This window comes from Varanus komodoensis, unplaced genomic scaffold, assembly GCF_004798865.1.
Source record: "Varanus komodoensis strain SLA01 unplaced genomic scaffold, ASM479886v1 scaffold3, whole genome shotgun sequence".
Classification (NCBI taxonomy): Eukaryota; Metazoa; Chordata; class Lepidosauria; order Squamata; family Varanidae; genus Varanus; species Varanus komodoensis.
This window is the reverse complement of record NW_025335761.1, coordinates 33,017,458-33,043,931: the sequence shown is the minus strand read 5'-3', so window position 1 is coordinate 33,043,931 and position 26,474 is coordinate 33,017,458. Positions and strand designations below refer to the sequence as shown.

General features: G+C 39.0%; 1 protein-coding gene across 1 annotated transcript in view; it reads left to right on the top strand.

The window, feature by feature from the left end:
- SLC25A21 (solute carrier family 25 member 21) overlaps positions 1 to 26,474 on the top strand; it is a 303,709-nt gene that overhangs the window by 180,532 nt on the left and 96,703 nt on the right. The window contains exon 3 of the mRNA XM_044437123.1: positions 24,895 to 24,978. Within this exon, the coding sequence (XP_044293058.1) occupies positions 24,895 to 24,978 (84 nt within the window). The remainder of the gene's footprint in view (positions 1 to 24,894; positions 24,979 to 26,474) is intronic.

Here is a 26,474-nt window from a genome sequence, read left to right as displayed (position 1 = left end):
AGAAGGGCCCTCCCAGAGGGGTGGGAGTCCAGATTATTCAAAAGGAAAGTTTTCAGGAGTAGTTTTTAGTTTGAGTTCAGTGAACCACTCTGTGCATCCTTGGAGACTCTTTCTTTGCTGGTTGTAGCTTACTGAATGTACAATGGACAATAAAAGACCAAAGAACAGTGTGTTGCTTTGAAAGTGCAAACGGGGGAACCTAGTTTCCAGTAGCTACGGTCTTAGCAAATTCAGCAGGGGTGGAAAATTTGGTGGCTGGGAGGTCTATACATCCTATAAAGGGGTATTCTACCACTTCTTGGGGGCATATTAATTTCCCTGGCCCCTGAAATTTGCCCACCTCTTCTCTAGACCAGGGTGAAGAATTGGTGTCCTTCTAGTCAGTAGTCAGTATAGTCAGTAGTTTTGGGAGCTCTGGAGTCCAATATCTGCAGAGACACTGGTTCACCACCTGTATTCTAGACCTAATGGGAGACCTATTTCTGTGCTTAGGGTACTGGACTGAGACTTGGGCAATCTCCATTTTTTCTATGACACACATTGTACACAATGTTTGCAGACTTTGTATGTAGTCAAATGTTTCATAATATGTGGAAAAGATCGAAATGTATGTTATGGAACAATTGTGTCAATTTCAAATAAGCTTGGCAGAGTGAATTTACTTGGTCTTGCCAGAGGAACAATGCGGCAGTAGCAGCAGCTATACCCAACTCTTTGCTGATTGACTTCCAATTTAGAATAATCTTCCAATTCTAAACTTCCAATTTAGAATAATCAGGGCACACACTAACTTTATCAGTCAGAACAGAATAGAATCTAATCTCCACCAAAGATATTATCTGCTGCATGTGCAAGGAATCAAGATGCCTGTAACCTACTTAAGGGCAGGCTGTTGATGAGAAAGAACGGGCACAAGCATAGATCAGATATAAAGACCTCTGTGCTGCAACCCTCAGGAAGAGTTAATATGGTGAGGAGGCAACGATGGGATGCTGTTTCTTGCAGTAAGCTATTTTCCCTCCCAGAAGAGAATACCAGAGGCTATGAACTGGGTCATCATAATGCCCTACCACTGTCTCCTCTAAAGTTGAATTCCACACCTTATCATTTGTAGGAGTTAATCCCAATACACCTGTTGGGTCCCAATTGGGGAATGCTCCCCTAAGACCATGAGAGGTTTCCTGGGGAGAGTCTTGGTACATTGCCCTTCCTAAAGAGAAGAGAGGTGTTGTGCTACCAACTGGGACATTGCTGATGGTACAGAAAGGTGACTGGAGTGAACAGGACACTCCATTCCTCCTAAACCAATAGTAGGTCCAGTGCACTGCCAGCTCAAGATTTTGAAGGCCTGTTGGGCAAGACACCCTCAAGAGGCCCTTGCCTCAGTGAGTCTACCTTGTCATTGCCACTCTCAGCCCCTGCCATTACTATTTATCAGGATTATTCCAAGCAGGCAGTGACATCTGCTGGTCCTCCTTTCAGCATCACTGCTATTTAGGCCAAAGTGTGGGGGCAGGTGAGCAAGTAGGCTCCAGTAGTGAGGAGGAGCACCTCGAGTGGTCTCTCTGAACCTCTGCTGGGTTGAAGGCCCTCAGCAGGTGCCCAGGTGATCCAGTCACCTGCTCTGTCCTTGTGCCATTTCTCTATGTGGCCTAAGATAAGATATCGGAAAGATAACATTGGGAGAAAGTATTTTAAAAGGGAAAGTGGCAACCAAAAAACTCTATCAATGATGTGCAAAAAGCAATATCCACCACCCATCTTCTAAACTAACAGCAAGAGTCAAATGCATCCAAGGCATTAGAAGCCTCCCAACCAAACCGCAGTGATACTTTCATCCTGCAACGCATGGCCAAACCTTGAATTACACAGGGAGGTGGCTTTTAGGAATGCTTAGCAAGCAAGATTCTACAGAAATGTTGGCCAAGGAACTGGTGGAAAAGTTTGTATACAGCTCTTAAAAACAAAGCTGTCCTCCTTGTTGATGTTCTGAGTGCAAATTGGAGGGCATGATTCAGGAACCTATCAACTAAAACACCTAATTGTTGTCCTTGTAAACAACTGCAAATTCTGGGATTTTTTTTTTTTTTTTTGGAGGGGGACAACAAAAAAAATGTAGCTCACTGAAAATGAATTAGACATTGCACATCACCCATAAAATATAATAAACAGATTATGTCTCTTTAGTGGAGTTATGATTTCTGGCAACTCACTAGAGAAGTGTTCGTGGGCTTTCTGAGTGACCTGCAACATAAATAATTGAATGCTCTTTTATACTGAGCGCATGTATCTCATTCTTCAGAAATGCCTTCATAAATCCTGATGAATGACTTGATAAACCAGATGACTGGGAAGTAAACTTGCTAAGATCTTTTCATAAGGCAAGGGATAGGCAAAGATAGGTCTGTGAAATGCAGGTTGGTTCCTTTGAGACTTTTGGGCCCACCCTGCATTTCATGGACCAATTTTTGCAGATCTTCTTTGAAACATACACACATGGTCTCCAGTTCCACCATGGAATGCATATATGTTATAACTGGGGGGTCATGTGTGTGTTAAGGAAGATTAGCAAAAATTGGTCCATGAAATGCAGGTTGGTTCCTATGAAACTTGTGACTAAGGGTGGCTGCATAACATACATTACCAGCTTAGAAAATGTGAATCATACCTGCTATTTTATCCCAGATCCTTCCTGACATACCTGTGCATGCTGATGATGCTATGTTATATAAACTTATTTGGTGCTTTTAAAAGCACTTGACAGAGGGATAATGGAATAAATCAAAACAGTGTGAGGCATCACCTAACACAATAACAAAATTTCCAGAGAAATGTTAGATACTTTTATAATATGCATATGTTAGATACTTTTATAATATGCATATTTGTAAGGAGCGCTTACGTCCGTATATGCCCGACCGCCCTTTGAGATCTGCGGGAGAGTCCCTTCTCCGGGAACCCTCCATGAAAGAAATTAGGAGAGTAAGTACCCGGAGGAGGGCTTTCTCTGCGGTGGCGCCCAACCTATGGAATTCACTCCCCAAAGAGGTCCGCCTGGCACCGTCGTTACTGGTTTTTCGGCGCCAGGTAAAGACCTTATTATTTAAACATCATTTCAATTGTTAAAACATATGATCTGGCCTGGGCAACTTCTTCTTCCTTCTCTTTCTCCTCCTATATTTTTATTTTATACTGATAATTTTAATTTTGTATTTGTAAATCAATGTATTTTTTTGTATTTTTATATTTAATGGTAATTTATTATGTACTATTGTATTTCAATGTATTTTATCATGTTGTAAGCCGCCCCGAGGTTTCGGCAAGGGGCGGCATATAAATGTAATAATAATAATAATAATAATAATAATAATAATAATAATTCAATCTTGGATGCTAGCAAAAACATAAATGCTGTGGAGAAAACATTTTTGGTTGGTCATCCTTCAGTTCCATGATTCAGGTGACCAGCATTTGTTAAAGCTTATTATGTCTGAGCTGCAGGACCATTCTGTCGATTAAGAAGGCATAATTTTTCAGCCCAAGATCTGAAATGGTCTTGCAGCTTTTCATTAACCTAGAAACCTCCCATTTACATGGTTCACAGCCTGGTCTCAACTCACTTGGAGGTAACAAAGGATGTCAGGGACAAGAGTACAGCAGGGAGTTGCTCCTCTAGGGCTGCCATCTGACTTTCATCAGGTCAACTGTTTTAACTCCTGCCTCATTAGGCAAAATAAAATGGAGATTATGGTGTGTAGAAGGATCCGATTACCTGGAGCTGGCTCTGCCTCCTGACACTTGCCATTGACTCTGTATTTGGACAAGACTTTGCTCACTGTGTTTTCCATTCAGCATGGCAGCTGGCTTTAAATTATGTTGAAGAAAAGATCATTTGTCACGTATTCCCTTTGACATTGCAGAGGTTAGGTGCCAAAAGAGTATCTTAATCAGGGAAGACACATGAATCTCAGAGGTAGTTTACCTACTGGAGAGATGTCATTATCTGGCATGGGTTTAATACTGATAGGCGCAGTATTTCATATCAACTGATGGCTGCCTCTTTACTTTCAAAGAAGGTTGTAAATTATTATTTTAAGTATTTCTAAGTGTTTCACTAAAAGAATGTATTATTGACCTGATAATGAATGTAATGGCATAATTTCAGAAGTTTACAAGCTTTCAGGCATATTCATGTTTCCTTCACTTTTGCTACTGATGCCATTATAAAAATGTGCAATGTTAACAATTCAGTGTCATAACTCAAAACTGTATCAGCCACTCTGATGGTTTATTTCCATACATAATCAAGGGAAGATAATTCACAAGTAGATGATAGCTAAACAGGGCAATATATCTCTGCCAAGGGGCAAAAGTGAGTGGGAAATGTATCAATAACAGCAGATGTACAAGTGCATATTATATAATAGAATATAGATGTTAGATATAGCTATAACATTTTATATGTTATAGGGTAAATGGGGACAATGCAGAAATAGGACAAGATAACAGGATTGAGGACAAGCTCAAAACTGAAATTTAGCAGAGATCTAGAACAAAGTGATAGACACGAACCAAGTGTCATAGCAGTAAACTGGGAACCAAGGCCATGATATTGCAACAAAGAAAGACTTAGGACTCAAGAACAAATATCTGGTTGAAATTCAGGCAGAAAGTTCCTGAAAGCATTGAACACCTTAGCATCATAAAAGAAGGAAAAGTAATACAGCTAGAGGATAAATATTAGATTTGGGTTATTAGACTATAGACAGACATGGGGAAGGTCTGTGGCCAATCTTTCCTTGTAACTGATATAATCTTGTTATAAGCTAGAATATGTTAGCAGAAAATTCTCCCCCAAAAGCCCACCACAGTCACTTTTTATTTTGGAAAAGAAGCTTTTCAAAGATGAGTGTCTTGTTAAAAGAAAGTCAAAAGGAGAAGTCAAGAGGGCTGAACCGCAGAATTCTTGGTGCAATTACTCAAAACTACAATAGTAAAAGCTCAGCTAGAAAGTAGCCTATAGCTCAGAAAGCTATGCCAAGTCCAAGAGGTTATTATCTTGTTTAGCAGGTAGTCTGGTCCATAAATATAAATGATAGCTGCTGAGTAATCACCATTCTGTCAGAATAAGCAGTGTATTTCTTATAATTAAGAAAGTTTTTAAACTCCTAAAAATAGCTTTTTTAAGATTCATTTGGAAATGCCATACCTAATAGTAAGTTCAGCAGGTGCAAATATTTATCCAGATGGGGCTATTTTTGGTCCTGATTGAAAGTCCTGATCAACACAGTACTTTTTGTATAGCTGCTTGTCTGTTTTTCCCAGTAAAAGAGCAAACTGAAATGCAGAAAATCTTTCTATTGAATATGTCCATAGATATGCAACCTCCGACAATTCACTCAGCATAGAACCACAAAGAGTTATAAGGAATAATATTCACACTGCATGGGCAGGACAGCTCTGTTCCTACCCTACAGGCAGAAACATGTATTTTCACATAGCAAAGAAGGGTTAGGATTAACGCTAACCCTAACCGGTTACCATCCTCCATCTGCATTAGTTCCACTTAGGCTTTTAGCAAGTAATACTCCCTAGGAATGCAGAATGTGAGGAGCACAGAAAACTATCAGCTAAGGGGAAAATAACACTAGTAGAGTTCAAGACACTGGGTAAATAAGGTAGCTTGCTTGGGTGTGTTCTTGCATATTCTTTCTCTGCACCTTGCAGATTCTCCCACGCCCCCACCTTCTGTACAGGCACCTTCTGTACCTACAGGAAGGGGAACCATCAGAATTCTTAATGGAAAAAGGCAGTTCTCATGGGGTGAATATAACAAGTACAGTATACCCCCGTGAAGTCACAGTTCAGCATTCACGGCCTCAGTCTTTCGTGGAATTATCCATGCGGCGGCTTGCTCGGAAGGAGATCATTTTCTCCGAGCAAGTCCAAACTGATCTTCTTGCAAGCACAAGAGAAAACCTTCGGAAAAAACTATCTCTGCACACACCCACCCCCGCTCCTGCCCCTGCATCACCACAAGCACCCGGCCTGGCCCGTGCCCCCTGGCCACACCGCCTTGGCGGCCCACACCCATCGCCGGCACCAAAGTCGCAGTTTTTCATAATTCGCAGGTGCTCTAGGAACGCAACCGCCACAAATTTCAGAGGACTACTGTAAAGCTAAACTCTCTGAAGTGAACATTGGCCAAATTGATGCCATTTTGTTTAGAAAAAATGGGTCCCATGAAGAGATAGATTCCAGGTCAGTTTTCTGGGTTTATATTTGAAAGTACCTTTGAGGTATCATAGTGTATAATGCCAAGATAATGGCCACTAGCAAGATACAGTGGACTGTAGAATCTGGATTTTTTTTATTCAAATTTGGACATAATATTATAGAAATGTATAATTCCTTATGCTTTGCGCGTCTAGTCACTTAGTGTGAGTAAGGATATTTATATTAGTATAGAAACATACTATTTGTAAATAGCTTTCTTTCTTTCTGGTCAGTGTTGTGGAACTGTTGTGGAAATAAAGAAAACAACTGCATGACTACAATGTAGTAATAGGTCTTTTTCTCCTACATCATGGCCAGTCCATTATATATGGACTAAATAGTCTCATTCTTTTATCAGTTGTAAGTGGATGTGATATGATTCTTCAAATGAGATATGGGACTATATCATATCCCACTGAGATGCAGGACTATTATATCAATGCTAAAAAGAGTCTGGGGCTTGCTTTAAAAGTAATCTTTGGGAAGGCCCTTAGATAAGAATGCCCTGGTTAATCTACCTCAAATTCTTCTTTGTTTATGGAAGTGTGTGTACCACTTTAGCCATTTTCGCATTTTTTGGTATCAGCTGCATATTGTAAACACATGTCTGTATGTCGTGTGTTTGTGGCTCTTTGCAGAGCTCTGGAAAGATAAAATGTCTCATGTTTTCTCTGCAGGAGGTCTGGCTCTTTCAGCCAAATTTAATAGGTATTTATGCATTGCAAAGATCTTATCTCATGTCCTATTGGTTCCGGGTCATTCCTAGGCTCACATTATACTGGAACGTGGGGAGAGAGTGAGCAAGTAATTTGTTAATGTCATATAGGATGAACTTGGTTAGAAAGGGAAGTGTACATGCTCTATAATAACACAAGTGTTTCCTTGCTAATCCCTTGGCAGGTTCATTATCTGTAGAGCCTCAGGCAACAGTTGGCCTATCGTGAGAGAGAAATTTAACCCACAGCATGAAATTAATCCTCAAAGACTTGTGTCTGCCCATTTTTGAAATAATAAATTTAAAGTGATTTTATAATCCCCCCCTAACTTTATGTAGAGGTGCTAAACTGGTATCTAAGCTCTGTGGCACATGCCACTCTGTTGATTTACATTTCGTTAAAACATGTTAAGGAATGAGTGGATCGATTAATAGTTGTCAGAACAAAATGGATGAATACACTATGGGGGGAGAGATGGGGGCAAAGTGTTCTGCAAGATGCTACTTCGCTGCATTCACCAAATTTAGCCCCTAAACCCAAATCATGTACAGGTTTCGTTTTTTGTTTTTAATGGATGCAGTGCCTGGCAAGATTGTGGTTGTATACATTTAGCAAATAACAGGAATTTTTTTTTCCACAGAAAGTGGAGTTAGCGGCTACAGTATGCTTTCATTTTCACAGTGCAAGGAATATATAAATAACTTCTTAATCTTTTAGTAAGAATTTCATAATGATTTGCATGTGAGGAATAGTTTCCATGCTGAGCATGCTGAATGGTTTGTCTTCTGCAATCTGCTAAGGGTGCATGATGAAGCTGACTGCCTGCATGCAGTAATTCTACCAGACAAGGTGTCCTTCTCTCTTGAGTACAGCAGTATTCACAGCAATTGAATCTGCTGACAGCAGGATTCAAGCTGGCTTTACTTTTAATGGGATCAGGAATGGAAACATTTGACTTAATGATAGCGGGCCAGTTGTTCTTACTGAACAGGAGCAAAGGCAATTAAATCAATGCTTAGAATCAGCCTTCCTTAACTGGTCCTTCCCAGCAGCTTTTGAGGTAGAATTGAAACACTGCTTTTGGGTCTGTGTGAAAGAATAATGCTTTACTCATGTGTCAAGATGTCTTCAGTTTCCAGACATCCCATCTTTCAGAGCTGATCATAAACTGGGATAAATGAAGCTGTAATTTTTGCTTTTTCCTACCTTCAAATTTTTAAAATCATGAATTGTTTTCTCCCGTGAATTTACTAATTATGGTTTAAAACCAAACTGAAATGAATTCTCATCCTTATTTACATTTTAAAGATACAGTTATCCTACTATGGACTGAACTGTTTTATACTTGTCTGTCTTGTGACTGATGAGAACCTTGTCAAGAAACAAAAGGTGGCAAACCTAACTTAGCACCGGAAACAGAAATAAACACAGGGATTCAAACCCAGACTTTTATGAGTTAAGCACACAAAGCCCTGGAATGTGTCAGTTTCACTTTCTCCCACTTTATTAAAGCTCAAGTTCTTTTTGTCTCAAATTTAGATCATTTTGTGAATTCTGGTAAATTCTTACCAAAACTGAACTTTAATGAAATTATCACCCATCCCTATATCAGAAATGCAAAAGTTTTATTTTAGAATCTTGATCTTATTTTTTGTCTGGTTGCCCAAATTACAGTGTCTTTTCTTTTCTTTTCATATGGAACAGTACTATGTTGAAGCCAATAAAGAATATGATGTCAGCATAGTAACAGTTAGCTGTTACGTATGAGATTACAGTGGTGTCCAGATAAAAGGAGTGCTATTAATACTGGATGGAAATACAGTGGGAACCCATAGTTAAAGTCCAGGTAACAGAAAATTTTAAAAAATGGGGATTTATTATTAGCTTTATAATTCATAGAAGGGAAAAGAAACATTCTAAGGAACAGGTAAATTAAATGAATTTTCTGTGATTTTATAAAGAATTTTAAAGATTTGTGTTTCTGGGAGAGAAGTGGAAACTGTCCTGAATTCCAACGGATGGTTAAAATAACACTTTTCAAATTCCAGGGGTAATAGAAATATTAAAAGTTGTGAACAGTGCATTAAGATGTTTCTTTGATCTGAAGAGTTTCATGAGGTTAGAGACACTTATTTAACTGGTTTACTCCTCTTCTCCCAATAATCTTTTTTAACATAAAGCTACAAAACAGGCAATAAAATCTGTTGCAAAGTATATGCCTCATAGATTATAATAGCAGTGTCTGCTACCCACAAAACTTTGGCTAGAATGCTTTCCCCTTTAACAAAAAAGCATGTCGCTTTGTAGCTTTAAAATTATCAGCACATTGAAAAATCTTGTTAAATCTAAAAGAAAGACCCTGTTCCTCTTTAGATTTAACTGCATTTCAGATGCTGATGAAAAAAGGGAGGGGAGACTCTCTTTTCTTCCTGAAGTCAGTAAGAAATATTATGGAAAATTGCGTTAACTCTTGCAAATCCCTCTACAACTATAAAAGTACAAATGAGATTGTCCCTGCTGTTTCAGTCAGGCCTGTGAACTTCAGAGCAATAGGATATTTATAAGAAAATTCCAGACATAGCAGTGGAGCCGTGATCCATATGACCTAAACTTTCCAGTCTTTGTCTATCCTCCTGTCTTTAAGGAAAAACAGAGGGGCATAAAATAAAAATGTGGACAAGCACAAATCATTGTTATGACTCCTTATAATGAATGATTTGCGTATAACTTTATAGACCAGCTAGGTTGAGTTTAAAAATATGCTAATTCGCAAGCAACTCTCTCTCTCCTAAAAATAACAATGCTCCTTTTACAGCACACACTGTCCATCCATCTCTACGTTTTTTCAGCTGGGAAAGTGTGTGGTGTCACAAAGGTGCAAGTTAGCACCATTCTTGTTAGGGGTATGTTGGTGTTTCCATCTTGGTATTAAGTCCTGTTTTCAGGAGTTTATCACTTACTCATAAAAATCACTGAAGTCAAATGTTGGTAGATTGCACTCGTAATCTTCCCCTGTGCCTGGAGTGGGAGAATGGATGGACCCATATTTCAAGAAATACTTAAAAGCAAAAGATTGGCTTTGCAACAAAAATCATTATCTGTGCCAGATTTATTTATATGAAAATATTATTCCTCTTGTAAAGTCATTGTTGAATACATACTTTTGCATAATAACACTTTTTCATGTTTTATTAAGCACTCCAACTATACTTTACACACTAATAGGATAGTCCAACATAAGCAAGCTTTTATCAATTAATGTAAAAAGAGAATCAGGCATGTACAGCATCTTGAACAAATCATTCCAAAGAATTATGAAAACTGTCCTTTTTTTGTTATAAACTTATCTTAAAGCAATGGATTGTCCCTGCCCCAAATAGAATATATAAATATATAATATAAAATATAATATTTACATAATAACTATGATGTAGTTAATTCCATTGTGGACATGATATCTCAAATTCAAAATACCCAATTAAATAAATGACATTTAATAGCAGTTAATAAGTCTGTAATCCTTTTTCTATAGCCTTTTTTCACTGCTACTATCCTTGCAGTTATACTATTTGCATATTTATGTTTGCTCAACATAGCACAGAATTATAGAATAGTAGAGTTGGAAGGGGTCAAGAAGGCCATTGGGTCCAACCCCCTGCTGTTGCAGCTCACCCAGTTTACAGTATCACATTCAGATAATTGTCCAGCTTCTTTTTGAATTGTCTCTAGTGCAAGGGAAGGCCCGCCACCTCTCTAGACAACTGGTTCTTCATACATTATTTATATACTGAGAAAGATCTCAGAGCATCTAGACAACAGCTTATTAAGACCACTGTCTTTTTCTTGGTTCTAGCCCGCCCCATTTGCCACATGGCTCTCTGGGCAGGTTACAAGGAATAAATTGACTACTGATGATTTCAATAGTGTCCAGATTTCATCACTTAAATTTGGGAATAATTATTCCCAGAAAGATGTCCCTTATCATTAACTTAAACTTGAACAAACTGATTAAGGAAATGTCATCGGCTATAGACAGACATCTCTAAAGTTGAGTCTGTGAGATAAGGTTAGTACAATTATGTTGAATATTATACCTCGGATTTCCTATGTTATACATGGAATTCCTCTATAACATGCACATATTTTTAAAAAAATCTTTGTTTCACACATTTCACTGGGGATTTTCACTATCATGAATATCCTTGCCTCAAAGAAGACAGGCTTAGCTTTTCAGATCTTGCTTTATATCATCAGGCTTATTTGTTGATTTGTACTAAATATTTGTCTTTTCCACTTTTATTAGATTTACCACATTGGTCATTTCTGGAATTTGATATTATTACGTTAAATACATTCTGATCCATTTTCATATGCTAAATTAACCTTATGCTGAAATTCAGACTTAAAATTAGTAAGAAAAATGTGTTGTGGTTCACCTGGATGAATATGTTGATTTTTACATTGGATCAATTTAGTTCAGGTTGATGATGAGTAATTGTCCTTTTTGAGTTTGCATGTCAAATGTGATTTGCTTGTTATGACTGAATTATACTACCTGAAGTTCCAACAACTGTTAAAATCTGGGATTGGCACTGTAGATTTTACAGGTTCACAGTCTCCTCTTCTATTGGAAACACTTATTTAGGCTTATCAGTTATATTGACCCATCATCCTTGTTGATACATAATTATTGTTTTTGAATAAAGCAAGATCTAAAGCAGGAATGGAATAGGGAATTGGAATGGCCTATTCAGTCTAAACAATTAATTATAGCTTTAGCCAGTGCTTTTTTTGCAAAAAAAAAAAAAAAGGTGCTGGAACTCACATTGCCGGCAGTAAGCACATGACCACACACACCACACACCAATCCCAAGCCGAGAGCAGGGCCCTCACTATCTCACTATCAGATAGCAGACACAAAAGCAGCCTGCAGGCACTATGTTAATGATGCTTGCTGCTGATCTGCTATGATTCAAAATCACTTCGTAAAATCCATTGGGAAAAAAGGTGCCGGAACGCCGTTCCAGTGCGTTCTATGACAAAAAAAAGCCCTGGCTTTAGCAGCCATATCTTAAGATTCAGTGGCTCTTAGATTAGTCTTATTCAGCACAAACTCTTATTTCATGTTTATTGGATGTCACAACCTTTCTTTAATAAATGTTTGCATTGCATTGCATTGCTACTGGTTCTTTTAATCATAGGTTTTGACAATGTCTAGCAACTGCCTATTTTGAAGAGGTTATAAAAGGGATAAACTGAATTGGAACACTCTTTAACATTAATTGATGTATACATTCTTTTCAGTTATATTCTCGCTTCATGGAAGTTAGTGTATGGTCGACATGAATGGATTTTCTGTGCTCTTTTGGCAGCAAGAAAACTGATATTGTAACATTGGGATAGATATACATCTCATATAATGCAATCAGTTGGGAATGCTTTGAGCATTTGAATGGATGGCTTATAGACACTGCTCTTAAATGGATACATACTTGGTCCACTTTTGTTGAATTGTACTTAATATCTTCAATTTATATGTCTAAGTGGTTATATATGTACATTTATTCTTTTTCCTTTTTAGGACTTTATTTTGTTGAAACATATTAAAAATAAATTTTAAAGATTGTGTTGTACATTATGATAATGAGTTTAGAATAATAATGTCTGGAAATGAATATCAGCTTGATTTGGTGTAACCAAATCATAGAAACAGTTAATATCACCAGTTTAAGCATGCTTCTTTACTGGCAATGTATTTTTCTAGGGGCAAGTACTTAAAATGACTCTCACTTCTAGTTGATAATGAAAACCATATATGTTTAATATTGGGGCACAGCTGGGTGGATCAGAATAGACCTTTAGCTAATAATTCTAAATTTCCTAGCTTTAGTGAATTCTGTTTCAAGCTTTAATGATACTTTAATAGTTCTCTCTGTGGCTAGGCCATGTACATTACAGCCAGACGTATCAAGCAAGGATTCTTTTTCAACAACCTGCAGATCTGTTCAAAATGTTGATGCAACCAAGGACATAATCAGATATTTTCTGCATTTGATCTCAACCAAAAGACCAAGAAGTGATAACCTGATATTTTAAAGCAGAATTTAGCAGAAAATTTTTGTCTAACAGAGGAATTACTAAATCTTTTCTACAGCTACTGAATCACAGACGAGTATTTGAACCATACAGTAGAATTAGCTATTCAGCTAGGGATATGTTTTATATTTCCTTTCTTGACTCAGATAAAGAAAACTCTCAGTTATTGGTGATCCTTTGTCACCACAAAGGTAATTTCATGTGTGTGTTGCTGTGCTCTGCACTATTTTTTCCTGCTTCTTTGTAACAATACACCAGTGCACAGTGGGTTAATATTAACCCCTTCACCCCAAATTCTAATGAAAACTGGATAGCACTTTTTAATTCCACACGCAAAAGTAAGAAAATAAAGTAATCAAAAAAAGTTTGCTAGAAACCTACAGGGCAGCAGCCATTATTTATTTGTTCAGAAGTACAGAAGGAGTTTCTCTCAAGTATGAAACATTTTATTTTGTCAATCCAGTGACATTTTGGGGCTGTGTGAAACTACGAATGGATTTTTCCAATAAAAGTTGAACATTAAATGACCACTGGCTAAGGATAAGCCCTGGACTAGTAATTGTCCAACAGTAACCATTGATAAACCACAAGGGTTGTTGCATGTATATGGTAACATACAGGGTGTAGGAATGAAAACTGCAGGTTGACTAGTGTAGTGCAGTGACCAATGTAGCATGATGGAGCAGAGACATGTATTTATGCCTTCCTGTTCACATATGCAGAGAAGAGTGATGCTCTTGGAAGTGCTCTCTGGAGGGCCTCTTGATACCTTGGTCCGTGACCTAGGCAGCAAAATCAGCAGCCCGTAGTACTTTGATCCATATGTCTTGAATGGGATGCCTAATGTGCATTCCAGCCTTTGATCCTGTTGCCCTTCTCTCTTTTAGCTTAGCTTCCCTTCTTCCATAATGTGTCTTGTCATTATATGAAATGGTAAGCCTGCTGGCAGCACCTATATACTGTATTTTAATGCTTGACATAATCATCAAGTTAAATTCTGTTTAAAACTTTTTACAAAGTATCCTTACTTGACCCATGGTAAGTTTAGGTGTAGAAAGGGGGATAAAATGTTGACAGTGTGGTAAGAGGAAGCAGAAGAAATCCAAACTGTAATCGCTGCTTTGAAGCTTTAGGCTGCAATCCTACACATGTTTAGCCAGAATAAGCCCTACAGTTCCCAACATTTCCCAGGCAGGTGTAAATATATGTAAATCTGCATATTGCCTAAAATATGTAAAATAATCACTGTGAAGCTTTGCAAAACAATGTTGATGGAAACAAGCATAATGCAAACATTGCTTGAGGTGAAACCTAAGAGATTTATGACATAACTTTCAAATTAATCAGGTCACCCATAATATTTAGGCCACAATCAGCCACTGGACACTGTAAGGACCACCCCATGGGTGGAGGAATGACATTTACACCAGAGAAGCCCTCAGACATAGCTATGTTGTGAGCAAAAGGTTTCTAGTCATAAGAGGTGAAAGGAGATTATCAAGGCAGGCTGTGGAAGGCTTAGATCCATAACATCCATTGTTCCCCCAACCTACCCCAGAACCTACCCTATGCCAGCTGGAATAGTTATTTCCCTTCCTAATTTAATGAGGGGCGAACAATTAAAAGTAAAGAAGTTAGGGAAGAGGGAAAAATACTCACCGTACACACACACACACACACACACACACACACACACACATTTTCTCTTCTGTTCGGAACAAATGTAGTAGGGCTTGAGAAGTTGTGGCTTTTCTTCCATGGATTCCCGCCACTTCCAGGATTGCTCCATAAGTAAAGCACATAAGTACAAAATGCAGTGGCTTTCCAAAGAAAGAACTAATACAAAGTTTGAAAATGATTAAAAGACACTTAGAATTCTTGGCAAAGTCAGTGATACATAAATTAAAGCAAGTTTAACTTGTCCATGGAATGGTTGCATGGAAATTTGCTGCAGTAATTACACTAATAGTTAACAAAAATAAGTAATTATACCTGTCTTACTGGTGCATGACACGCAAATACTTTAACACCTCTTTCAAAGGTCTCACAGCATAGTGCAATTCTAGCCATAAATATTGTTGAGATTCTAAATCACAAGTAGCATTTTTCAGAACTAAGTCATACACTTAGTGAACATTACCACTGTCTTATTCCAAATTAAAAATGTCAGTCAAGCTGTTTGCTATGCTGTTATACAAGCATTTTATTTTAATGAGAAAATGAGAACATAGCACAGCATTCAGTTTGGCCTGGACTTATTAGAGGTTTGGTTCTGCCACAATATAGCCTCTCAGTGTTGCTTGTACAGGATTAGGCCTTAGAAAAGTGGTCCCTTATATTGTGCTTGTAAAGGCTACCCTCTTGACCCCTGTTTCTCTTGCAGTTCAATCAGGAGAATAAATGTAAATAACTTTCAATTATATATTGATTGCAAACTAGCTGCAAATAATGGAGGTTAATTCAATCCAGTAAAGTCTTGTTGAAATCGAAGTGAATTATGCATTTAGCTTCAGTTCTATCTCTTTTATGCCTAGTTCTCACAAATACCAATGGAAGTGGCAGATCCATGTCTGGACTGTACCACTTCACACTGCAGGTGTATTTTATGTTCCTCCAACACCCACTCCCTGAACCCTTAGAATCAAAAACTAGCTAAACTCAGACCCTTTCCCCTGACATGCAGTTTTCCATGCATAGGAGAATGTATTTGTTCAGAAGATTATTGAATCATACCAACTTTCACATCCAATCTGAAGTGGTACTGTGTATTTCAAGCTCCACTGGAATTAACTTGTCTCAGGCTGCATGTCTGGACTCGGATGTTTCAATGATCCTTCATGGTGTTTTTTGAAATTGTGGGGAATTTAAATATGCAACTCCCCTTGTTGGTAGTCTGACACAGAAACTGCTTTGCCACATGTTATTCCTGCATATTTTAATCGTAAGAAAATAGTTATGGAAATGTAGGTGAAGTGTGAATGAAAAATGTGCATGAATAATTCCAGTTGTGCTTCTAAGATGTTTTCCATCTTCTAAGTGACATTTTTCCTTTAAAAAGGAAAGTTCACTTGCTTACAAATGACATCACAACAAGCAGATTTTAATTCAGGCTTAACGAGAGCAACACAAATAAACACATGAGATATAAAATAGCATCGCAGAAGTAAAGAAGTGTGGCAGAAGCAGTCAATTACTAGAAAGGAGATCATTTCCTGTTCTTCTACTGCTGGCCTATGTTCTGTTTTAAGGTTGTACTTAAAATATTATGGCAGTAGTACAATAGTTAAAGTATAAATCCCCATATTGGCAGAATTTATACCTCTGGCTTAAAATAATTAGGTATTTGTTTTGAATGCTAATGTTCATATTTTCAACAGTTGATGTGATTTGAAAGATTTACCCTTCAAATAAACTGCAGAATTATACTCTCAATTTACTTATTATCCTTGGTAAGTAATATAAACAACCTGTAAATTCTGTTCCAGATGGTGGAATAAGTTATCAGTGTTCATTTTGTCATAACTAAGCTCCTAATGAAATCTAAGCATAAGTAACGACAAAGGTAAAACATATAGTAGCAAATATCCAAATCTCAAACAAAAAGCATTAAAGTTAATGCCCAAGTTAAATTTAATCACTTAAATTACAGCCCTGCTGTATCTGAATGTAACTATCAGAATCACTAAATACATTCTCTTGGAACATACAATGAATTGACTTATGCTTTCACGGAAGTTCAAAAAGTAGCTACTTTTTATTTATAGGCTTTCCTATCCCAAGCTCTTGAAACAGATAAGACAATACTGTACAAAATAAGGCAGCTATCAATGTCCAAATCATTTGCAATAAGAACTTAATCATTCCATACAATAATAATTTACTTTAACGATAGGTATGGAGGGGGCTGCTTTACACTGGCAGGCCATTTACCTACCTCAAAATTTTCTATACTGCCTGGCAGCTGCTTTCCACAATTTCAGACAAAAGGCTTTCCCAGCCCTGTGTGGAGATGCCAGGGACTGAAGCTCAGACCTTTTGCATGGAAAACATACTGTACCACTGAGTTATTACACTTCCCAAAACAGCTTTAGCCCTTTAGCTTCACTAGCTGCAGTACAGAAATTCAGTAAAAACCAAATAATTCCTATATTCACACAACCAACACCAAACCTTGATCTATGTTAACCATGCTCTATTACTTTAACCATTTATTATATTTTGTATTGGCAAACAAGAAAAGGACTTGTTTTCTCTGTTTCTGTTTGGTTTCTCTCTTGCCCATTATTCAAACCTACAGAGTGGTTTCATTTTCATTCTGCTCCTGCTGGAAGTTTCTTTGTTTCAGAGCACAGAGTAGCTACAAACAAGTTATGTTTCTGGGTTCAAACATCAAAACAAGCCATAATGTACGAACCAACAACAAGCATGGGTGCTGAATGTGTTTTATATCTGACTAACAAACCACATTTTATTTGCAACAATGAGTTCAGACACACCACAAAATTCAGTATGTATTGAGCATGGGTTTTTGTGGAACCATGAAGCTGTTGTTGAGCTGTGCTCTGTTGAGTTTCCTGAAGCCAGTAAAGATGACAAACCATGTTGAACAACCTACCAACTACAAACCACAGGTTATGTCATGAGTTTTTAGTGGTTAACAAACCATGACTTCTTAGCACAAGTGGATTCCTGACAACACAACAACCCACAATTCAACGGAATCAATTGATATTCAACCCATACTTTTAAGTGTGTGTTACTGTGTTGTATGAGCTAGGCCAGGGGTCCTCAAACTTTTTAAACACGGGGCCAGTTGAAAGATGCTGGCAATGGGCGCGGGCTGCTAAGGTGGTGCGAGTGGGGGGCGCAGGCTGCACCGGGGGGGACATGTGTGCGCATGGCGAGGCAGGGGTGGGAGCGTGCAGAGATTGTTTTCTCCAAGCGAATCCAACACGATCTCCTTGCAAGCAAGCCGCCGCTGGGTGTGCACACGGCAAGACACCGGGGCTTGCTTGCAAGGAGATCCTTTTCTCCAAGCGAGTCCAAAATGATCTCAGCACGAGCAAGCTGCTGCACACACGGCGAGTCCAAAACTTCTATGGCAGGCCGAATGCGGCCCGCGGGCTGTAGTTTGAGGACCGATGAGCTAGGCAATGATGTGCCAAATTTCAACACTTGGCTTTATGTGTAAATTACACCAAAACTTTTATTCAATAAGACAGGGAAGTTAAACCACTTACTTTCAAACAGATGTTTCAATCAGGAGCAAATTTGCTACAAAATTATTCCTATACCACCTGTAGCTGAAGCTCTCTGGGAGGTTTACAACAATATATAAAAACAGTAAAATACAATCAATAAAATATTAACAAGAATTAAAAATTAGTTTAACATAGTATAAAATAGCATCAAAAGGTGCTAAAAAGATAATTAAAAAGACCCAGCCAAGAATAAAAGAAATGCACTAGGGTAATTCTGTCAGGCCCCTGAAATACCAGGGAAATGTTTAAAGGTGTCTTATCCTGATGGCAAATTTGGTACCAGACAGGCTACAGCAGGGAGATTGTTCCAAAGATGGGGGGTCAGCACAGAAGGGCCTTCCTCTTTGCTGCCACCCCATGAACCTGCCAAGAGGAAGGCCCCAGAGGCTGAGCGTTGTGTCCGGGAAGGTGGGAAGTGAGAGATGTTCCCAAACTTAGTAAGTGGGTGTAGGATCACAGCCTAAAACTTTGCCAATTAATCATTGTCCTCAGTAATGGCACACTCTAATTTTGCTTGCACGCAGGGTATGGAGGCGCTTCTTGAAGAATGTATTGCAACTGCCATTTCCCTTTCTATATGGTTCCCCTACCATGTGCAGTGCCTGTGTCTGCCAAGCAAATGCCATCCTGTGGCCCACTCTTCCACAGGCTGCTGCCTTCAGATATTCCAGGGTACTTCAGGGTGCCCAATTCTGCCCACCTAACCTTAATAACCCACATATTGATATCCAAGGAAAAGCTGCAGTTAAGCGAAGATATCTATATTTGGGGCTAACAAATACTTGTCTTGCTGGCAACTGGTCAGAGAGTGGGAAAATGAAAAGAAAGGAGGGTTAGAATGTTGGGATCTTAAAATGTAAGGGAAAAATCAGAATGTCATCTTCATCTCTCAGAATGCATTTATAAGCATTTGTCAATTTGGTCATGGTATTTTGTAAATTTAAGTTATACTTAAACAATACTGCCTATTCCAAAAGGGACACTGAAATCTGACACCTGTGGTTAAATTTGGAGTACTTATCTTTGCTTGTCCCAATCAAATGAACTTTCTTGTAACAAGTACTGGCAATCAATTTGCTAGTTTATTAACAAGTTGCACTTGATTTTATTGAGCCTAACAACTTAATATCAAAGAACTCAATTCACAGATCTAAATTACAACTCCTAATTGGCATGCACTTTAGGGCTGCTATTAAAACTATAAAACTGGTTTACTACAAAATGAACAGATCCAAATACCCAAGGAAAGGAATGTGTTATACGTTATTCCCAGGACAATGTTGTTATATATTACTAATGGCTTGTTAGTGATATAAAGAGTTTACCTCTTGTTTGTTTATCTGAAGCATTTTTATCTGGTTCTTCAGCCAGAAAAGCTTCCTAGAACTTCATACAAAGATAATTAACAAGACAATCCTCACCCTGAGGCTTATATTTAAAAGGAAACAAAAGGATAAAAGGAAAAGGGATTGGGAGCCAGGGGTTAAAAAGTAAACTCAGACATTGATTCTTAGTTATAAAGTTCTTATAATGTCCAGTTGGAATAAAATATTGTACAAGGAGGGGAAGAACCCTGATTTCTGATGTCTTAAATGGGTCAGTGAAGTGACTCTGCTTCTTCCCTTCACTCCCTTCCCTGAGTATTATTTATTTGTGTGGGTTTTTTTCCTCCATGTAATATGTGGGGCACCATCATCAAGGTTACAGGCTTTTCAAAGGACTGCACAGGGCTACAGTTTATATTGCATACTTGGAAATAACTACAGGGTTTCTTGGGCATTTGGGATACAAGGATATCATGTGCAATGGGGTGGAAGTGAGCTCCAACTATTATGCACATTTAATTTTTATTTATTTATTTAGCAAACTTATATGTCGTCCCCTTCGCATATGCCTCGGGGCGGCTTGCAAACATAAATAAATACCATCAATACAATAATATAATATTGGAGACATCCTGGCCAAAGTTGTTAAAATCAATACATAAAATCAACAATTAAAATGACGTTTAAATAAAAAGGTCTCGGCCTGGCGCCGAAAAGCAAATAATGATGGCGCCAGGCGGACCTCTCTGGGGAGCGCATTCCATAAGTGGGGCGCTACCGCAGAGAAAGCCCTCCTCCGGGTACTCACCCTCCTAATGTCCTTCACGGAGGGCTCCCGGAGAAGAGCCTCTGCCACCGATCTCAAGGGGCAGGAGGGCACATATGGACGTAAGCGCTCCGTTAGGTAACCAGGTCCCAAGCCATTAAGGGCTTTATAGGTGATAACCAACACCTTGGATTGGGCCTGGACTTCAGTGGGGAGCCAGTGAAGCTGACGGAGGACTGGAGTCATGTGAGCACAACACCCAGTCCCCGTCAGCAACCTGGCAGCTCTATTTTGTACCATCTGACGTATCCAGACCATCTTCAAGGGCAGCCCCACGTACAGCGCGTTACAGAAGTCTAATCGGGAAGTTACCAATGCGTGTGTCACTGTCTCCAGGCAGTCGTTCTCCAGGTAGGAACATAGCTGGTGAATCAGCCAAAGCTGAAGGAAAGCGCTCCTCGCCACCGCTGTCACCTGAGCTTCCAGTGAAAGCTCTGGGTCGAGGAGCGCTCCCAAGCTGTGGACCTTGTCCCTAAGAGGGAATGCAACCCCATTCAGGACTAGGTTCAATTCACCCTCCCCGAAGCCCGGTCCGCCAACCAACAGGACCTCCGTCTTGTCTGGATTGAGCTTCAGTTTATTGGATCGAGAATTGAAAGCCTATAAGGGCACCCAAGCATTTACCCGGGGCTATCTGCAGACACTGAAATGGAGGTTCATCAGTTGTGAGAGTGACAACTTGAGCCATGCACATTTATCTTACATTTTGCAGAAGACCTTCACTACACATGTACTGAGGCATTCTACAGACATTTTAATCAATGTGCCAGTTTTGGTTGAATCTTGCTTAATTGGCCAAGTGTATTCAGTTTCCATGGTTACTGTACACCTGCAAAGGACTTAGATTAGTGGCCAAAGTCAACCCTGTGTTCCACATGATTTTTTTACATCTGTGCTGAATTTCATCTGTTCTTCATCTGAGTCACAAAGATTTCTACCTTCCCCCCAACCTACAGCCCCAGTAATCCCTCAAAGTTTATTTTGGGCACATGCACATCTTAAATAATTTTGTATTATCTGCAGGTTTTGGTAATTCACTGCTCACCTATTTTAGGCCATTTAATGAAACTTATTGAACACCTTGTGCTCCATTACATGTCATTTTCAGCTGCACAGAAAATGAACATTCTCAAATTAATACAGATACCCTGCCTGATTAATGTTTGGTGGAGATTCCCCCTGCCCCATTTTCTTGTTGCCCCTTTAAACATTTTTCAGGATTCCACTGTGGCTGTTATTACAGTTGTACTTTGTGCAGTGCCACTGGAGGATGTGAGAGTTTTAACCTTCCCAAGAGCTCTTTGCAAAAGAAAAAAGGAAGGAAGGAAAAAAGTCATGCAGCAGTTCTAACTGAAGTGTAAAGCTGTTGAAGAACATTAGCTGCTCTGCCAACTTGGCAACATTTTTTTCTCTAATAAAAGACGTTCCTGTAGACAGAGATTCCAGATGTGCCAGAACCACTTTTACTGGACTATAGAAGGGGTCCTTTGTAAGTGCACTCTAAGGAGGTGTGGACTTCCTTTTGTAATTGTTCAGTATATTTTTCTTACATTGCAGACAATTTGTCTAGTAGAACTTTGAAAATGGTCACATTAAGAATCTGCTTAAAGTAACAATCCAGCCCAGACTATCTACCTTTAAGGCTCATTCCTTTCAATCATTCTTGTTAAAATCTACAATATTTACCTACCTTTAGCTCAGCATTCCTCAACCCTATTCCTTCCTGATGTTACAACCCCCATCATCCTTGGCCATTGCTAGCTGAAATTGATAGGAGCTGTAGCTCAAAGCATCTAAAGAGACACACAGACTGAAGAAAGCTGCTTTGAACAGATTGTGCTGACTGGAGATTGTGGCAGACTAAAAAGTGAACCACGTAAAAACTTGTTTTTATTGTGGCTATTGAGAAAGAGTTCATTAAAGCATACCAGTCTTTTCTGCAAATTACTTATTTCACTGTAGTCTAATTGTTACACTGTACAGACTTGGTCCATACTTGATCCTTCCAATAAAATTGTAACAACACCTGCAAACCTTTTCCTGACATAGAAGAAAGTGGGATCATTTCTGTGAAGATTTTTGTATATGTTTTCAAATGTGCCTCAAAGATATATTTAATTCATACATTGATGGGGCTGAACAATATCCCCAAAACTTCATTTTACAGAGCCAACTAAATAGGCATGAACCCACTGCAATGCAATGCCTGCCATTCCCAGCTCAGATAGTATCCCAAAAGAATACCGTCGTTGATGGTATCGAAAGCTACCATGAAAAGAAGAATCAACAGATCATACTCTTTCTATTTCTCTTCTGACATAGATGATCACACAGGGCTGTCTCCATGCCAAAGGCAGCCTGAATTCTGACAAAATTGGAACCGGATTGGTCCCAAACTTGTAGAACCAGTTTACCAATCTCTTGATCATCTATTTAAGTATATAGTCTAAAATTGGGAATTATGTAGCTGTTACTCTTTCACTCCCTCACCCCCAACATTATCCACTGCTAGACTGCATAAAGTGGGAAAAGCTATTTGTTATTTTTAAAATCTGCCCAGGCAATGTTGTCATAGCAGATTACAAGCAGGAGCAGACATGGAATAAGTTGCAGCCTGAGTTGTTTGTTTGGTTTGGTTTAGCTATTTTTAATGTGAATTTCACCAAAACAAAAAAGCAAGCAAAAATATTTAAAAGAAAAAATGCAATTTTCTTACATTCATAAAAATGAATGACTTACAATGCATAGGTATGAAAAAATACCTGTCTGTGTGCGTGTGTGTGCATGTGTCATTAGAAGCTATGCATGGTTCTGAAAGAAACAGGTGTGCCTCAGCATTTCATTACCCTGATCTCTTACTTGCATCATGGGCAAGAAGACAAGATAGGACAGAATCTGGAGAACAGAATGGTTTCCTGTAGGTAAAAGTGTCAGGCAAGTGTGTATTTTATCTCCCTATCTGTTCAATCTTTACAAAGAACATATCATAAGAAAAGCTGGATTAGGTGCAAAGGAAGAAAGAGTGAAATTAGTGGAACACACCTCAATAATTTCAGATGGATTAAAAGAGATACAAAATCATTTTGACAGATTAAATTTAAAAAGAACTGTTCATTCAGAATATACAGCTCCTTTTCCCATTCAGCTTGCAGGAGTGAATAGGCCAAAAGAAAGAGGCAGGTAGCCCATCCTTCCACAGCTTGTAAAACCCAGTATGCTTTTAGTCTTAAACTATTGACTGTTGTGCCTATTCAAAATGGAGTGCTAAAAAAGACTGTTGCTCTAAGAATGATGCTGTACATCAAAAACTAAACTTTGCTTATAACAGTTGTATAATAATCCTGAAAGCAGAAAACCAATGGCATATTTAAACACTATGAATGTTATGCTATGGTAGGAAGTTACTTTATCTTATGTTTTGGTTTAGTCCTATGAAACTAAGTTAAGTACTAATACATGGGACAGGCAGGTGAAAACCAGAGGACACTTTGCTGGGCTTTGACCTGATATGTTTTGGATTCAGGTCCTACCTCCTCCCTATTTTGAATAAGTAGAACGAAAAAAACCCAAGAAACACTATGTTATGAATTATGCTACAATGCATATAGTAGAAACAGCAGGTGTAGAGAGTTCGAGAGCAACATCCCTGCTCCCAGGAGCATGCAATTTCAATTTGATCACAAGGGAAACAACAGAAGAGGAAGCAAAGGCTGGTCCTGTCATTAGGCAGAGTGAGGCCAAAATGATGCCATTTTGTGCTTTGGGACCAGCCCTGGGAGGGTTGATGGAGGCAGAATATTCAGGGAAGCCACATGTGGTTGTTTTAGTTGCACATGCTTAGCCTTAGTCAAAGTCTTCATTACAGTAGAGTGTGGTGATGAAGCTGTTGAGGCAAATGCTTCATGGAAAAGGTATATTTTGAGGACAGATTTGAAGATAGTAAGAGAGGCTCTCTGGGAAGCAGTTTCAAACACAGAGGGCAGCAAGAAAGACAGGACAAGAGTCCTTTGAAGGAGCATGGGCCTTTGGATGGTTGTTGGTAGCAGAACTGGAAAGCAGGCGTATACTGGGATATGAGAGAAGGGAGGTGGGGCTATGGATGCCTTTGAAAGCAAAGGCAAGGGGACAAACAACCAGAAGAAATTTAAGGAAGAGTGTCATATCGCCAGACTGACAGGAGAAGAATGAGTGACTTCCCAGGCCCACCATTTGTACAGTGGGGATAATGGCAATTTCAGAAAACTGTAGATTTAAAGATGCTATATAATAATGGAAACATTATTTTTGCAAGAAGGAATGTTGTAGAATAACTTCTGTGAATGTAATCTTTGAAGCAGAACTTGCTTTTTACAATCCTTGTATGAATTCTGACTGATCATGAACTATTTTTATAGGTTCCAGATTCAAAGAGGCAAAACTGATCCATCGAGTTACAAGAGCTTGAGGCACAGTTTTAGGACTATATTCCATACAGAGGGGTAAGAATGTTTGCAGTTGTTATACCTTTATGTTTAATTGCATAAGTATTTTTAAGATTCTAGCTACAAATAATTATTTTATTTAATTTCATATTGGTATCCTGCTTTTATATCTGAAATCAAGACTGAGGTGGCTGGCAATAAATACAAGATTACAATCAGTAAAAACACATGCCCAATAAATGAAAGATTCAATTCTAGACCAAATTTATAATGACACACTACTTAAATAAAACCCTTCAATAACATCAGATCAGTATATTGTAACACTGAAAGCATTCAGCATTTTTAATCTCTCCTGCATTCTCCCTAAGACATTTTCAAGATTTTGTGACCAAAAATTCATCCTGCTGTTCTTTTATCCTTGAAATTGAAATTTTACTTTCATTATGACAAGTCTTCATTGACATAGATTTTCATGTATTGTTTGGTAATTGTTTTGTCTTGTAATAGATACAGATTTTCTTGTTATTTATCTATTTATTTAGGCGACTTCTATGCTGCCCCATTTGCCGAAGCCTTGGGGTGGCTCACAAACCACAAATAAATAAAATTCAATGAAACAATATAAATTAACAATATAAATTAAGTTGCCCTGGCCAAATAATAAAATGAATAAATAATATTAACAATTAAAATAACATTTGAATAAAAAGGTCTTCTCCTGGCGCCGAAAAACAAATAACAACGGTGCCAGGCAGACCTCTCTGGGGAGCGCATTCCATAGATTGGGCGCCACCGCCGAGAAAGCCCTCCTCCGAGCGCTTACCTTCCTAATTTCCTTCACGGAGGGTTCCCAGAGAAGGGCCTCTCCTGCTGATCTCGAGGGGCGGGCGGGCACATATGGACGCAAGCACTCCTTCAGGTAACCAGGACCCAAGCCGTTAAGGGCTTTATAGATCATCACCAACACCTTGAATTGGGCCCGGACTTCAATGGGAAGCCAGTGAAACTGACGGAGGACTGGAGTCATGTGAGCACAACACCCAGTCCCCGTCAGCAGCCTGGCAGCTCTATTTTGAAGTATCCGGACCGTCTTCAAGGGCAGCCCCACGTAGAGCACGTTACAGAAGTCAAGTCGGGAAGTCACCAACGCGTGTGTCACTGTCGCCCGGCAGTCGTTCTCTAGGTAGGGGCTCAGCTGATGGATCAACCGAAGCTGAAAGAAAGTGCTCCTCGCCACCGCTGTCACCTGAGCTTCCAGTGAAAGCTCTGGGTCGAGGAGCGCTCCCTAGCTGCGGACCTTGTCCCTAAGAGGGAATGCAACCCCATTCAGGACTAGGTTCAATTCACCCTCCCCGAAGCCTGGTCTGCCAACCAACAGGACCTCTGTCTTGTCTGGATTGAGCTTCAGTTTATTGGCCCTCATCCAGCCCATTACCTCGGCCAGGCACCGGTTCAGTACAGCCACTGCCTCACCTGGATTGGTGGAAAACGAGAGGTAGAGCTGGGTATCGTCAGCGTACTGGTGATTCCGCAGCCCACACCTCCTGATG